General features: G+C 45.9%; 1 protein-coding gene across 1 annotated transcript in view; it reads left to right on the top strand.

Annotated features, from left to right (window-relative positions):
* The window catches only part of FAM133B (family with sequence similarity 133 member B), a 66,677-nt gene that overhangs the window by 10,081 nt on the left and 40,436 nt on the right, over positions 1-16,160 (top strand). The window contains exons 4-7 of the mRNA XM_063921382.1: positions 7,736-7,804; positions 9,084-9,116; positions 9,593-9,664; positions 12,802-12,885. Coding sequence (XP_063777452.1) covers positions 7,736-7,804; positions 9,084-9,116; positions 9,593-9,664; positions 12,802-12,885 — 258 coding nt within the window. The remainder of the gene's footprint in view (positions 1-7,735; positions 7,805-9,083; positions 9,117-9,592; positions 9,665-12,801; positions 12,886-16,160) is intronic.

The raw sequence follows: 16,160 nt of genomic DNA, 5'->3' as shown, positions 1-16,160 counted from the left end.
TATCGGCATCGGGGGAGTTACATTTAAAACATAAAGAGTTGTCAGATACTCCAGTGAGGAACCTAAGTCTAGGGGTGTAGTAGGCTCTATGTAATATCTTAAAGTGCATCTCTGCATAGGAAGATGAGACTAGTTGTTTATTTAGTAGACCACACCACCGAATCACCGTCAGAAGATCGGTGTCTGGGAAGTCGTCTATCCATTTGGCCATCCCTGTTGTGAGCCTAGACAGATCCAACCGCCGCCTAGTGTGAGAATAGATAAAAGAAGTATTATACGGTGCTCCTGGGGACTGTCGTACCAGACCATCCAGGGGAAAGGTGCGATCAGGAGGGTGTAGTCGTGATATTATGCTAGTGGCGAAACTACGGATTTGGAAAAAGGCAAACGGGAAAATGAAGAGTGGGGAATTTTTCTTTTAGTTGTGCTATAGTCAATATTGCGGAGCATTCTGTATTCAGAAATTGATATAGAAGGGTCTTGGAGATGCCAACCGTGAACAATCCTATTATCTTCTCCACCCTGGAAACGCGGATTACACCACAACGGCTGAAATAAAGAATCCGTTAGGGATAGGCCTTGGCGTTTCCTGAGTTTACGCCAAGCTATACATGGCGTATATATTAATGGATTATGAAGTCTGTCATGTTGAGGAGGAATAACAGCAAAATGCAACGAGTGTACTAAAGTGTGTTGAGATGAGAGAGCCTGTTCCAAAGCTCCATTAATGAAATTGTCACGATCCCCTATCCAATCCAGAGCATATCTATAGTTGGCGGCTAGGGAATAGTCTTCAGGACAGGGGAGATTAATACCACCAAGTGAAGGGGGTTGTTTTAGTTTAATAAGTGAGATGCGGGGACGTTTGTTTGCCCAAATAAATTTAGTAAGGGCTGTGTTAATAGAATGGACATCTCGTTTGGACAATATAAATGGAAGCATCTGGATTGGGTAGAGTAGTCGAGGGAAGGAGATCATCTTATATAGATGACATCGACCCAGATAAGAAATAGGGAGATGTTGCCATTTCAAAAAATCATTCGTCATTTGGGTAATGTGGTAAGAAAAGTTCACCGTATATAGGTCAGTAAGGAGTGGCGGGATGCGAAGGCCCAAATATTTTAAGTAACTGTGGGCCCATTTGAAGGGAAATGAATCGCCCCAATCCCGTGCCGCCTCCCCTCCCTACGCCAGCGCCTCTGTCTTATCAAAATTGATAAGAAATCAAATTAAAGTCATGCAGTGTGGTCAGTAATGATGGAAATGCCTGTTTGGGATCAGCAAAATATAATAACAGGTCGTCTGCAAAAGCAGATACCTTAACTTCGTTGTCACCTACCCTAATACCTTGCCAAGTAGGATCTTGTATAAAATGACGTATCAATGGGTCTAGGGCTAGATTGAATAGCAGGGGGGAAAGAGGGCATCCCTGACGGGTCCCTCTACCTAACGTAAAGGCAGACGAGTTTAAGCCATTTACAGTCAGATGTGCCTGAGGTAGTGTATATAACATTTTGAACAAATGGGTGAATTCCTCACCAAATTGCTGGGCATGAAAAATACGAAGCAAATGAGACCAAGAGACACGATCAAACGCCTTATCGGCGTCACAACTAACAATAAGGGCGTCGGGGCAGGCAGTTTGTTGTGCACTATACATTGCTGCAATCAGTGTGCGGATATTATGAACTGAGGTTCTACCTTTGACAAACCCTGTTTGGGCAGGATGTAGGACCCTATTCAGGATTGGTTGAAGTCTCATTGCAATTAGTTTTGTGAAAAGCTTCAGGTCCTAATTCAATAATGAGATCGGTCTCTAAGATTGAGTATATCGGGGATCTTTTCCCGGTTTTGTAAACAACACAATTCTGGCGTCTCCAAATCTTATAGGGGGGGGGGTTTCCCTCCAACGGTGCATTGAAAAGGGATAATAAATGAGGTGCCAGATGGGGGGCCAGAATTCGATAATACTCCGCCCCAAATCCATCCGGGCCAGGGGACTTACCATTGGGTAATGCTTTAATCAGGGAAAGTAGTTCCGGTTCTGTGACCGGTTCAGTTAAGGATTGTCTTTCCTCCTCCGTTAAAACAGGTAGTTTTGCCCTCTCAAGGAATTGCGTTCCAAGAGTCGGATGATCCGGGGGGGCTTCATAGAGAGTGTTATAATATTGTAAGAAGGCCTCAGATATTGAGGGGGTATCAAAGATGGTTGTAGACGAGTCTGTGATTAGTTGGGGGATACGAGAAGGAGCGGAGTATGACCGTACCAGGTTCGCCAATAACCTCCCGGATTTATTTCCCCCTCGAAAAAATCTATTCCGTTGTAGATCATACGAGAATCTCGCCCGCTCCGTACATAGTGAGTCGTACATTTGCTTAGCAGCAAGATAGGCCTGCCGGGTGAGTCCCGCAACAAAAGTGCGTCATAGGTTTTGGTCAGGTTACAAGCAAGGTCCTGTATTTGGGTCGCAAGCCGCTTGCGTCTCCTGGAGACATATTCCATAATATGTCCTCGGATCACTGGCTTCGAAGCCGACCAAAACAAATTGATATCCTCCATATGTGTACTATTATCTGCTACATAATTCTGGAATGTTTGTTCCAGGTGGGTGCAAAAATCAGAGGATTTCGTAAGATAAGCCAGAAATCTCCAATTGTATGATTGAGGGACAGGGGACTGTAGGTTATGGGTAAACCACACTGGGGCATGGTTAGACAATGATATGGGTTCTATTTTAGTGTCAGCCACGCGCTGCAATAGGGTGTCGGCTATTAGCCAATAGTCAAGGCGAGAGGAGGAGTGATGTGGATGGGAGTAAAATGTGTACTCCCGGGAGTCAGGGTGTTGGCATCTCCAGGGGTCGCAGAGTCGCAGCGAATCGGTCAATAGGGTTAAGGATTGGGGCGGTGTAGAAATATGCGATCTAGCAGAGGTGGATCTATCTAAACCCGAAGACTGGACAGTGTTGAAGTCTCCGCCTAAAATAATCTCCCCCTCTGCCCAATCTTGCAGCTTGTTGTAAATGTTAGAGAAAAAGAGTGAATTGGGACCATTAGGCACGTATATAGTGGCTAAGGTGTAAAGAACACCAAAAATAGTGATTTTAATGAATAAATAGCGACCTTCAGGGTCACTCAGACTATCATTTATTTGGTACGTGAGACGTTTACTAAAAGAATCAGCACACCTCTTCGTTTGGCTGAGTAAGAGGCCGATTTGAATTCCCCTATCCAAGAATCTCTCACAACATTAGGATCCGTATTTTTCCAATGAGTCTCTTGCAAGAGGGCTATGTCAGGTTTTATACGTTTAAGATAGGAGAGGATCTTTCTCCTTTTGACTGGGGTGTTGAGGCCCTCGACATTCCAGGTTACTAATTTGATATGGGACTGTACTCTAGTGGAAGTTGCAACATTCAAAGACATTTAGTCTATACCTGCTCTAGGCCAAGATTCCCATTTAACTTTTAAGGAGAAACCCAGCCAGCCCGTCCCAGCGAGCGGGCTAGTGAGCCTGATGCCTGTACCTAAGCAGCTTAAGGATGAAAGGAGCAGCAGTGACAATGACATATAAAAAATTTGAACAACTTCTAAATCAATATCCCTACTCAAAAATATTTTAAATATTATACGAACCAAAGCGTACAGGTCTGTGGGACGGTCCACCGAGACGCCTAATAGATTCCAATCGAACACATGCGTGTAGCGGGAAACCGTGAGACCATACAACAATCAAACATAACAATAACAAATAAGTAAAGAGAGGGGGGGGGGGGTTAAGTCGGAGAGGGGGAGGAAGAGAGAGAGTCAGAGAGGGAGGAGAGCAATTCGAGAAGAGTTGAGGACAGTAAGATACGTGGTCGTAGAGAGAAGGAATGATTCGGTAAATACAATACGGTATAGATGACAATATACCCACATATACTATAGGCAAAATATATATCAACCAATGGTAGGACCCACTCTTAGTAATTACTAAGAACCTGAATGTGTACTGTTCAAGAAGATGAGGAGAAACAAGGCCATGAGGTATCAGTCATCATCGTCCATCCCGGCAGAGGAGTGTGGGGTTAGTGAGTCTACAAAGTTCTTGGCCGTCTTCGGATTCTCAAAGAAGTAGGCCTTTCCGGCATGATTGACTCTCAATTTAGCCGGATAAAGAAGCGCAAAGCGGTGGCCCAGTTCGAAAAGTCTCTGGCAGACAGGCGAGAATTCTCTCCGTTGGGAAGCCACCAAATAGGAAAAATCCTGGAAAAGCAGCAATTTAGCATCTTGGTATTTCAAGTCGGCACATTTTCTGTAGGCATCCAGTAGCATGACCTTGTCAGCGTAGTTAATGACTCTCAGTATGACGGGCCGGGGTCTATCATTTGTGGATTGCCGCTCCGGGCCTATACGGTGTACACGTTCCACTACAATGGATCCTGAACTTGGAACACAGCCCAGCTCCCGGGGCATCCACTGAGAAACGAGCGTCATGAGGTCACGAGGTTTCACCGACTCCGGTAGACCGATGAGGCGCACATTATTTCTCCTATTTCGGTTTTCAAGGTCCTCAAGCTTATCCTGAATAGATGCCGTAAATTTTTCTTGGTCAGACAGAGCCGTCTTAGCCGTAGTGAGATCATCCTCTAGGTCGGAAATTCTCTGTTCTGCCTCAGTGAGTCGCTGAGCATGTTGGTTCAATTGAGTGAGAGCGGAGTCAAGCGAATCCTTTAGAGGACCCAGTTTTTGGTCCAATAGCTGGGATAGGATATCTGTTATCTCGTTCGTCGTGCAGGATTTTGCAGAATCCATTGCAGATGCAGACTCTGATCGGGCACGGGGACTGGCATGCGAGCCCAATGGAGGTGAAGTAGGGCTATCGACCGAGGAGTTATCATGGCCTCGGCCTCTTCCCGACTGATTGCCACGAGTACCCCGTGCCTGCTTGGCCGCAAATTTATCCATCGGGATAGTGAGATAATAACAGCAGTGAGTGCAGCAGTAAATAGCTTGAGATATATAATAATATGAGTCGCAATATAAAGTTCCACCAGTAGAGGGAGTTCGGCAGATGGATTAGAATATTAGAGGTAGTATGGTTGAATGATATTCCTTCAAGAAATAAAATATAGATACTGGAGGCAGGATAAGAAAAGGGACTGAGGTCCCAGGTCCCTTTTAGTAGGTTCCAGCTAGGCTAAAGAGGACAGCCAGCAGAGCTCACGGACCTGCCAGTGACCACAGCCGACTGCCTATGATAGGGAACTCAGGCTCTCCTGCTCGCCTCCTCCAAGATGGCCGCCGGGTGTAGGGGGAGATGAATTGCAGCCGAAGAAGAGTCTTCCTCCTGGCCGCCCAGCGCCCCAGGATCGCCGTTGGGGGACCTGACAGGTCAGTGGCCACCTTCCCGGGGGGTGCAGCGTGCGTATGTGTCCGTCGCGGGCGCGGGCGAAGCCGGATCTTCCGCTCCGCCGCCCTGGAAGTCCGCGGCGGGTCGTGTCAAAACTTTAGGTCCCGGCCTGTGGAGGCGATATAGGCCGCCGGGCTCCGGAGCTCCCCAAACGGTCCCCAGCTCTCGGTAAAGTGCCCCCAGTAGAGGGCCCGGCAGGGCAGGGAGGCAGGGTGCAGATAATGGCACCAAGTGTGGGCCAGCGGCAGGGGGGTGCTATAAAATAGCAGACGCCGTGCTAGAGGCTCCAGGGCACGTCTTCCTCCCCTGCTGGCCACCAGATTATCCAGCACCACTGAGCACTCTTAATGAATCCATATAAAGGCTTGTATATAGAGAGCATATTTATGCCTTACCTTTGTGGCCCCTCATATGGAATAAGTAAGAAACTACTAGTACTGATGGGTAATTAAACATGCTATTTATTTATGTTTAAAACAAATCATTTCTTCATGTGGTAGATTTTGTAAAAATCAATATAATACGTGCTAATGAAAAACAATAAATATAAAAACACATAAAGTTAAACGTAGAAAACGCCAAAGAAAGATAAAAATAACTTCCCTTCTCACTAGCTAGCTATACGTTTCAGAGACTCCTGTGCTCTTCCTCAGGCTATTGAAATAGTAACAGTACTGGATCTAGGCCCTCATTCCGAGTTGTTCGCTCGCAAGCTGCTTTTAGCAGCTTTGCACACGCTAAGCCGCCGCCTACTGGGAGTGAATCTTAGCTTATCAAAATTGCGAACGAAAGATTTGCAAAATTGCGAATAGACACTTCTTAGCAGTTTCTGAGTAGCTCCAGACTTACTCGGCATCTGCGATCAGTTCAGTCAGTTTCGTTCCTGGTTTGACGTCACAAACACACCCAGCGTTCGGCCAGACACTCCTCCGTTTCTCCAGCCACTCCCGCGTTTTTCCCAGAAACAGTAGCGTTTTTTCGCACACACCCATAAAACGGCCTGTTTCCGCCCAGAAACACCCACTTCCTGTCAATCACATTACGATCACCAGAACGAAGAAAAAACCTCGTAATGCCGTGAGTAAAATACCTAACTGCATAGCAAATTTACTTGGCGCAGTCGCACTGCGGACATTGCGCATTAGCGACTAATCGCTCCGTTGCGACAAAAAAATGAGCGAACAACTCGGAATGACCCCCCTAATCCGAAAAACAAACAGGATGCAAGGCAAGGTATACAGCCTATTCCATTCCATAATAGCACAACAGGTACTGGGGGATAGAACAACTATCCTTTCAGTCTGACCGGGTTCATTTTAAGACGGCAATGCGTGGCAGATGGACACCTTATTCAGTTATGTTTCAGTTTATCGGTTCTATTCCATGTACATTTGGGTTCACAGTGTTTTGAATCATGTAATGTATTCTGATATATTTTGTGTATTTTGCAATTAGAATCTGTTTTTAAAGCAAGCTAGAGTAAATCCTGGACAAGAGGTGCCCTAGGGTCACCCCTATCTTCTTTCTGATTTGTTGTCCTGTTTATTTGTTATATCTTGTTACACTTGCTTAAAATGCCTGTTTAAACTTATAACTCAACATCTTATTAGAGTTGAGATTAAGAGCAATGTGCAGGACCACTGAGAGCAGGCACGGCAAATGTTTTCCTGCAAAGCAGCGCCTGCAGGTGCATAGGGCACAATAATGTCCCTCTTAACAGCTGGGCCCTTCCTCCAACTAGCCCAAGCCTGGGTATTTAGTATAGAAACGCAGAGATCTCAGTTACATATATTTGGAAACATATGGTAAGCCACCATCCACAACAAGGCGTCACTGCTTTGATGGTACCTACACTATATGATAATAGCACCACTTTGGGTCATATGTCTGTATATTTCTAAATTGAGAGCCATCTTACCTGGAAGTTCCCCCAAGATTCTCAAATATGGCACTACAAGGTTCAGCATACCTTCCAGCTACTGATCCTCTACATGTCTTTCAGAACAGCGATACAGAAAAGGGTAGTTGCTGAGTCAGTTTATAGGCTCTTCGCAGGTGCATGTAAGGGAGGGGTTAAGCTAGACAAGAAAAAATGCAAAGTAAAGCTACCAAGTATTTGTATGCAAAGTCAGAGAGAAAATAACCTTTGCTTTTCTAGTTTGTCCAGGTGTAAATTCTCACCCTGTTACTGGATTTGCCCCTAACATGAAGTAAGACCCTCTGTGTGCATTTTGTACTTAGCTGTGCTCTTTAAAATCTTCATAATGTACATATCTGTGTGTGCGTGTGCGCACGAGAGCATTGCTTCTGCTTTATTCTGTATTTGATATTTTTCCCTAGAGTTGGAGAAAGGAGCTTGAGAAACACAGAGAAAAAGTCATCACCGATAGTTCTTTAAAGAAAAAGGAGGTAGGTTGTGTGTTAAGTGATCGCTATAAAACTGGTTCTTCAGACTCTTGTCACCATCCGCATCCAAGAATGCGGATGGCATGTGATAAAATCGACCTAATCCACGCTGCGAGAATTGATTACATCGCACGGATGTATCAATTATCGCATGCAGGTACAGAGCTTGTGAGCAGGCTTCTGTCTCTGATCATCAGCAACAATATCGGGGTATTTTGGGGGAAAAATACCCCGATGTCCTGCTGCACATGCGCCGACATCGTCGCTACCGCCGCCGCCGGGTAGATCCCCCACCCCACGGTAAATATACTTACCAGTCCAGGGAGCCAGTGATCGCTGCCCCAGGGCGCAGAGAAAGCTGGGCAGAAGGCAGCATATTGCAGTGCTGCCGTGTGATATCACCAGTCTGAGCTGGCGTTACTATCACATGACACCCTGCGTGTTTTGTTTACCTTTTTTTTTTTTTTTTTTAAGTAGTAAAATCGTCCATATCACATTTTTCATTATAAGTATGGGAAATGCGATGTGGGTTACTAAAAAAAAAAATGTCAAAGGGTTTGGAGCAGTTTTCAGTGATACTAAAATAATGTGAAAACACTTTTTCACGTTTTATGTGGGAAAAACAATGTTAGTAAATAGGCCTCTCAGTGAGATCATGGGGTCTGTTTACTAAGCCTTGGATGGGGATAAACTACCAGCCAACCAGCTCAGCTGCCATGTTACAGGCTGGGTTTGAAAAAGGGCAAAGTTTAGTAAATAGATCCCCATATGTCACACAGTACAATGTACAGGAGTGTACAAATGAACTCACGGGGGTTTATAGGCTTGATATAGAGTGACACTTGCCAGTGTTTAGACACTGTCTCAACTACGCATCAACCCTCCATCGCAGGTGATTCAGTTGCCCCCATAGAGGTGTATTCAATTGTAGTCGGAAACTGCAGTCTTGACGGAAAGACGGCAGTTTAGGACTTTTTAAGGTCAGAAGGTGTTCCGACCTATTCAGTGGGGCTGGCTTTTTTTTCCAACAAGTCGGGAATTTCGACTTGTCGGAAAACACATGGATCGGTGGAATAGCCGCGGATCCACGTGTTTTGCCGGATTCCACGGCCAAATCCGACAGGTTTTAGCCCCGTTTCCGACAATGTCAATCCGACTTTAAGAAATGAATACTGAGATGTCGGATCCGACATCAATTGAATATACCCCATAGGTTTTATTCTTGTCCATGGCAAGTGACTGATCTCACATCTTTACGTCGTTTTATCATTTTTTTCTGTAGAAACGGAAGAAAGAAAAGAAGAAATCTGGTGGGGTGAGAACACCTTTCATATCTGACCTTGTCCATTTCACTAGACTCTTGGAAATTATACAAAACAATGTAGCAATGGAATCAAATATAGAACAGTTAATAACAAATGATGGAGGTCTTTTTTTTTTTTTTATTAGAGAAAAGCCATACAAAATCCTCTCCGGTTTCTTTTCTTCCCCTACCTATATAGAAATTGTAGGGTTTTTGTCCAAGATCTTGGGGCTAAGATTGCATGATCATCCTTGGGATTACAAAGTGACAGCTTTAACCTCAAAATTTAAAGCTGCGCTAATATTAAGTGCCAACTGGCTCATTTAGCCGTTATTAGCGCCGCTTTAAATTTTGAGGCCCAACCTGTAAGGAAGCAGCGGCTAGCAAAAATGAATAAGTATTTCTGGTTAGATGGGAGGGGGTGATTGAGCTGTTATGATTTCAAATATGCGTCTCACAAGATTTACTTTTTATTGTCTGTGGTCAAGTTGTCTTCATCATCTTCTCCTGCATTATTGAGTTCTCCTTCTCCCAGCAGTTCTGACGAATCTGATAACGAGGTGAGTGTCGTTACCGGCTTCAGGATTCATTACAGGCTTTTGCAAGACTTTGGGAATTCTATAATAACATGGTGTAAAAGGCAACATTATGTTGTAACTTACCGATCAGATGTTGGTTGTCATATCTGCTGATGTTACTAAAGGCCCGTACACACTGGTCGATGTATCGGCCGTTCTCTTGAACGGCCGATACATCGCGGGACCGTCGGCCAGTGTGTACGGGCGATACGTCTGTAAACTCCGTCGTTCACAGACGTATCGCGTCGGCCGCGCAGCACAGCCGGCAGCCAATATATCTAACGATATATTGGCCCGTCGCTGTGTGTGTACGGGGCGGTCGTCCGACCGCCCGTACACATGCTGCGGCGGCCGGCGGTGATTGACAGGTGAACTGGGCGGGCGCGAGCGCCCGCCCAGTTCATGACGTCAGTCCCCCGACGGATCGGGCTGTGTGTATACACAGCACACTGCCCGATCCGTACATAGATATATCTGCAGATCAATTGATCTGCAGATATATCTAATAGTGTGTACCCACCTTAAGCTATGTAGTTAACTTTGTTAATATGGGAAATAGTGGAAAGATGGTTTCAGCCTAGAGAATAGGGAAGGCTTCCATAGCAATGAGGCAAATTCACTAACACAATGGACAGGATGCTTGTCCTACAAGAAATTGTATTGGTAGCTGTAATTATTATGGGATATTATTTGTGGGGAGGGGGGGGGGGGGGGGGGGTTCTGAGGTCTGGGATGAATTTAAACTTTTATTTTATTACCTTTATTTGCTAATGCAATTACAATATATTAAAGCTTAGCTTGTCGAGACCCTATTTAATGCCTCTGTAAATACATATATGTACTGTTGATATCCTATGTTTTATTATCTAAAGGGACTTTTGTTCTTTAGTCATTACATTAGTCAAAATGTAAAATTTCACATGATCCTGCCGACTTGTGTGTTCCTTCTATAAAAAAGAGAGTTACAGCTCAGTGCTTAATTCAGACCTGATTGCAGCAGCAAAATTGATTCTAGTGGGCAAAACCATGTGCAGTGCAGGTGGGGCAGAGAGAGTTAAGGAAGATGTGTGCTGAACGATCTATCACAGAATGCTCAGCACACATCTCTCCCCCTGCTCAGCACCCAGCGGTGAAATGAGTGTTCTGACTAGATTGTGTCTGCATGCAGACACAGTCTAGAACTAGCGATAGCCCCACGCATCGCTATCGCTGTGGGGCATACACATGGAGCGGTGTGTGCTTTAATTTCTAAGCAATCTGGTCAGATTCCTTAGAGATTAAGCAAAAATCGCCACTTGTACCCCCCCCCCCCCCCCCCACCCCTTTAGATTTGGGTGGGTTATATTGTTTCTGTGCAGTGTAAATACTGGCTGCTTTATTTTTACACTGCAATTTAGATTTCAGTTTGAACACACCCAACCCAAATCTAACTCTGTCTGCACATGTTATATCTGCCCCGCCTGCAGTGCACATGGTTTTGCCCATTAGTGTGCTTTTTCAGTTTGCTAATAAACCTGAATAACCCCCATTATGTCTGGGGAGGAGAAAATGCTCCAAGGTATATGATAGGGACCTAGGGGGTATTTCAGAGTTGATCGCAGCAGCAAATTTGTTAGCAGTTGGGCAAAACCATGTGCTCTGCAGGGTGGGGGGGGGGAGGGGGCAGATATAACATGTGCAGAGAGCGTTAGATTTTGGTGGGGTGTGTTCAAACTGAAATCTAAATTGCAGTGTAAAAATAAAGCAGACCGTATTCTGCACAGAAACATAATAACCTACCCAAATGTAACTCTCTCTGCACATGTTTTATCTGCCCTCCTGCAGTGCACATGGGGGGTAATTCCAAGTTGATCGCAGCAGGAAATTTTTTAGCAGTTGGGCAAAACCATGTGCACTGCAGGGGGGGGCAGATATAACATTTGCAGAGAGAGTTAGATTTGGGTGGGTTATTTTGTTTCTGTGCAGGGTAAATACTGGCTGCTTTATTTTTACACTGCAATTTAGATTGCAGATTGAACACACCACACCCAAATCTAACTCTCTCTGCACATGTTAAACCTGCCTCCCCTGCTGTGCACATGGTTTTGCCCAATTGCTAACAGAATTCCTGCTGCGATCAACTTGGAATTACCCCCATGGTTTTGCCCAACTGCTAACAAATTTGCTGCTGCGATCAACTCTGAATTAGGCCTCTAATTCAGATCTGATCGCAGCAGCAAATTTGTTAGCTAATGGGCAAAACCATGTGCACTGCAGGGGGGGGGGGCAGATATAACGCGCAGAGAGAGTTATGGGCCCTACACATATAAATATCCGCCAGCGGATACGGCCGACGGGCGACCCGGAGGCGGGTGGGGAGTGAAGTTGCTTCACTCCCCCCCCGTCACCCGGCTCCATTGAAGTGCAGGCAAATGTGGACGAGATCGTCCATATTGGCCTGCATGCACAGCCGACGGGGAACCAGCGATGAACGAGCGCGGGGCCGCGCATCGTTCATCGCTTGTGCCTCCACACTGAAAGATATGAACGGTATCTCGTTCAATAATGAACGAGATCGTTCATATCTTTAAGTAATGTCGGCCAGTGTGTAGGGCCTATTAGATTTGGGTGGGGTGTGTTCAAACTGAAATCTTAATTGCAGTGTAAAAATAAAGCAGACAGTATTGACTCTGCACAAAAACAAAATAACCCTCCCATATCTAACTCTCTCTGCAGTGCACATGGGGGATCATTCTGAGTTGATCGCAGCAGCAAGTTTGTTAACAATTGGGCAAAACCATGTGCACTGCAGGGGGGCAGATATAACATGTGCAGAGAGAGTTAGATTTGGGTGGATTATTTCGTTTCTGTGCGGGGTAAATACTGGCTGCTTTATTTTGACACTGCAATTTAGATTTCAGTTTGAATACACCCCACACAAATCTAACTCTCTCTGCACATGTAATATCTGTCCCCCCTGCAGTGCACATGGTTTTGCCCAACTGCAAACAAATTTGCCGCTGCGATCAGATCTGAATTAGGCCCTGGGCCCTCTACGCTGGTCAGCATTGTAGAATATGGCAAGAATCGGACACTGGCAGAACTAACATCTTGTTTTGTTTTGTGTTTTCATTCTAAAGACCAAGAAAAAACTATCAAAAAGAAAAAAGAAGAAGAAATATTCTCGTAAATCATCAGACATCAGTGATGACTCTGAAGGCAAGGTATTAAACATAAAGATTTATATGCTTATGTTTGGGCATCATTATTCCAGGTCCTGCTTGGAAGAGGACACGAAGAAGCCTATTTATAACCAAACTAGCTGGAGTACCCGGCGTTGCCCGGGATTTTAAGAATGTTTGTTTACAAAAATTAATTTAAATATTAAGCACACAGTATAAATAACATGGTATAAAAAAGCATGTAAAAAGAGGATTTTGGTACTTACCGATAAATCCATTTCTCTGAATCCTCTAGGGGACACTGGAGTCCTATACACTAGGGGTGTGAAGCTTGCAACCGGAGGTGTGGCACAATCTAAAATTAGCATTGTGTGCACAGCCGGTTCCTCTCCCTTCACATCTCTCATCCCTCAATTTGGAAAATTTGACTGAGAGAATAGGACATGATACTTGAGCTCATGGCGAGGAACCGAACCGTACAACCTGTCAAACAGCACCCAAGAACTCTTAACTGAAAAACTAACGCTGTTTGTACAAACCTTGGAAAATCTATATCGGGCACAGAGCCCCAATGTGATTTGATCCTATGACCTTGTTCGTCAAAGTCTAGGGACTAACCATGTGAGTTACAAGAGTCCTTTGAACAGGAAATGTGAACCCAGCAGGCTGACAGCACCGAGGCGGGTGTCCAGTGTACCCTAGAGGATTCAGAGAAATGGATTTATCGGTAAGTACCAAAATCCTCTTTTCTCTTTCATCCACTAGGGGACACTGGAGTCCTATACAGTAGGGGACGTCCCAAAGTTATCCCCCAGGGAGGGAGTGCTGTCGGCCTGCAAAACTAAACGTCCGGACTGAGAGTCCCCGGACGCAAAAGTATCACCTGTTAAACTTGCGAACCCGTGGGCTGAGGACCACAGTGCCGCCCTGCAAAGGTAAGTAGTGGAAACCCCTCTGGCCGCCGCCCAGGAGTCGCCCACTGGTCGGGTGGAAGGAGCACTCGTCTGAAACGAAACCCGTTTGCCACAGGACCTTCTGAAGGACGAAGTAACTTGTAGGCAAACCCGGTAAACTCGGACCCAGCCCAGGACACGTCTATCTGCGAGACCCGGAAAATATACTACAATTGGTTGGTACTCGAAGCTCCGAAACAACCATAGGAAGGAAAGCTGCTTTTGTACTGAGATCTGCCCAAAAGCTCCCAACCCAGAAAACCGCCTGGCCGGAGCCAAGGCCAGCATTAACGTGACCGTCTAAGATAGATATTTCAGGTCTGTGTAAACACCAAATTTAAGTGCCAAGACGCAGTAGGAGGACGAAGAAGGGGATTGGATCCCCCGAACCCCCTGTACAAGGGTTTGAACCTTAGGCAAGGTTGTTAACCGCTGTCGAAATAGGATGGATGGAACCGAAACCTGACCGCTCAGAGAACCCAGCCTCAGTCCTACTTCCTGATCTGTCAAAAGGAAAAGTAGAAGTTTGGAAAAGTGGAAGTTCGCCGAATTCCACCCACCGCATGACACTAGCCCTATTACATCTACTAAGGCTTGTAGTAGTGTATGGCTGTGACCGGCCTCCTAGCGGCAATCATCGTAAGAATAGTCGATCCTGGTATCCCTCTGTTTCATAGGATCCGGGTTTCAATTACCGCGCCGTTAAAAATAGCCCGTTTCTGGATGTTGGAATGGTCCCTGAGATAGCAGGGCCCCTCTCTGAGATAACCTTAAAGGATCTTCCGTTGGTAACCCACGCAGCGGGCCAATCTGGTGCGATTAGAATCACAGACACTCGCTCTCGTTTCAACTCCTTTTTAGAACCCTGAGAATGAGTTGGAAAGGTGGAAAAACGTAAACCCTCCTGTACCACCAAGAAAGTGTTAATGTGTCCACTCCTTCAGCTGTTGGACCCTTTGACTTCCCCTTTTTCCTCCTTGACGGTCTACGTATGCCGTCGTCGTTGTACGACTGCATCCTTATGTGTGGGCCAATGGCCTGGCCCCTTTGGCCAAGAAAGAGGTATTCTCCAGGAGCGTCCAACTGCTCCGAAACTAATGCTATGCTAAGACAGCACCCCCAACCTTTGAGGCTGGCGTCTGCTGGCAGGAACCACCAATCCCAAATGTCGAATCTCTATGTGCGAGATTCCTGTGCAATGACAAATAAAGTAAGGAAGTGCGTAAGCGTGGTGGAAGTCGGAGTCTTTGACGTAGAAGCCAGTGTGACCTTGCTCCCTGAGCAATGAGGTTCATCTGTAATGGACGGGAATGAAGCCTGCCACCAACTTCCCGAACAATTCCACACAGAGGTGTAGAAAATAGTCCCGGACCTCAGTACCTGAGTCTGTAGGTCCTGGATCTTGTTCTTTGGTAGGAATCCTCCCAGTAGTACCCTGTCCAAGAGGAGACCGAGGAATTGAATCCGTTGAGTTGGCCAGAGGTTGGATCTCTGGAAATTCACAATCTCCCCATGTTGAACGAGATGTGTGAACATCCCTGATCAACTGGTCTCGAGAGGATGCATTGATTAGCATGTCGCCTAGATAAGGACGAATCGTGACTTTAACCGTCCCGAGTCCGCAAACATGAATGCCATGATCTTCTGTCAAGAGTCTTGGGGCCAGTGATAGACTGAACGGCCAGGCCCTGAATTGGTAGCGATCCCTTAGCAGTGCAAACCTTAAGTAAGCCTGGTGAAGGGCTCAGATTGGGATATGCAGATCTGCATGTTCGTTCTAAACTTGCAATGATCGACTTGATTGATTCCAGTTTGAATTTGTAGACACTTAGAGACCGGTTTAAAACTTTCAAATTGAGTATCGGCCGGACTGTCCTGTCTGACTTGGCATCGACAAAAGGATTGGAGTAGAGACCCATTCCTCCTGAGAGGCGACAACCGGGAGAAAGAGCTCTGTTCTTATTCTTTCTGAGGGCCCCGAGGCAACTTCAGACTTTCGCCCACCTAGGGGAATACCAGGTGAGCCGTGAGACGGTCTTGTCAGCAGATTCATCCCGCTTTCTGGCTGCCGGTGAGCGGCCTCTACCTCTGCCCCACGTACTTGTGTATCAAAAACTCTTCCTCGGCTCACAAGGACTGAGCTCTAAAAGAATTCCCCGCTGTTGCCGAATAACCTCTCCTAACCTTGTAATGGTTCTTGTATAAGGAGTAGGCAGACAAGTGGATGCTGTAGCCTGCGAAATCCACTTATCCAACACTGGACCGAAAAACATCTCGTCCTCAAAGGGGGGTATTCTACCGCACCTTGGTGTGAATATCCCTAGAGGCTTGACACAAATGTGAAGCTGAATCTTAAATGTATTA

Source organism: Pseudophryne corroboree, chromosome 5 (assembly GCF_028390025.1).
Source record: "Pseudophryne corroboree isolate aPseCor3 chromosome 5, aPseCor3.hap2, whole genome shotgun sequence".
Taxonomy (NCBI): Eukaryota; Metazoa; Chordata; class Amphibia; order Anura; family Myobatrachidae; genus Pseudophryne; species Pseudophryne corroboree.
This window is presented reverse-complemented; position numbering and strand designations above follow the sequence as displayed.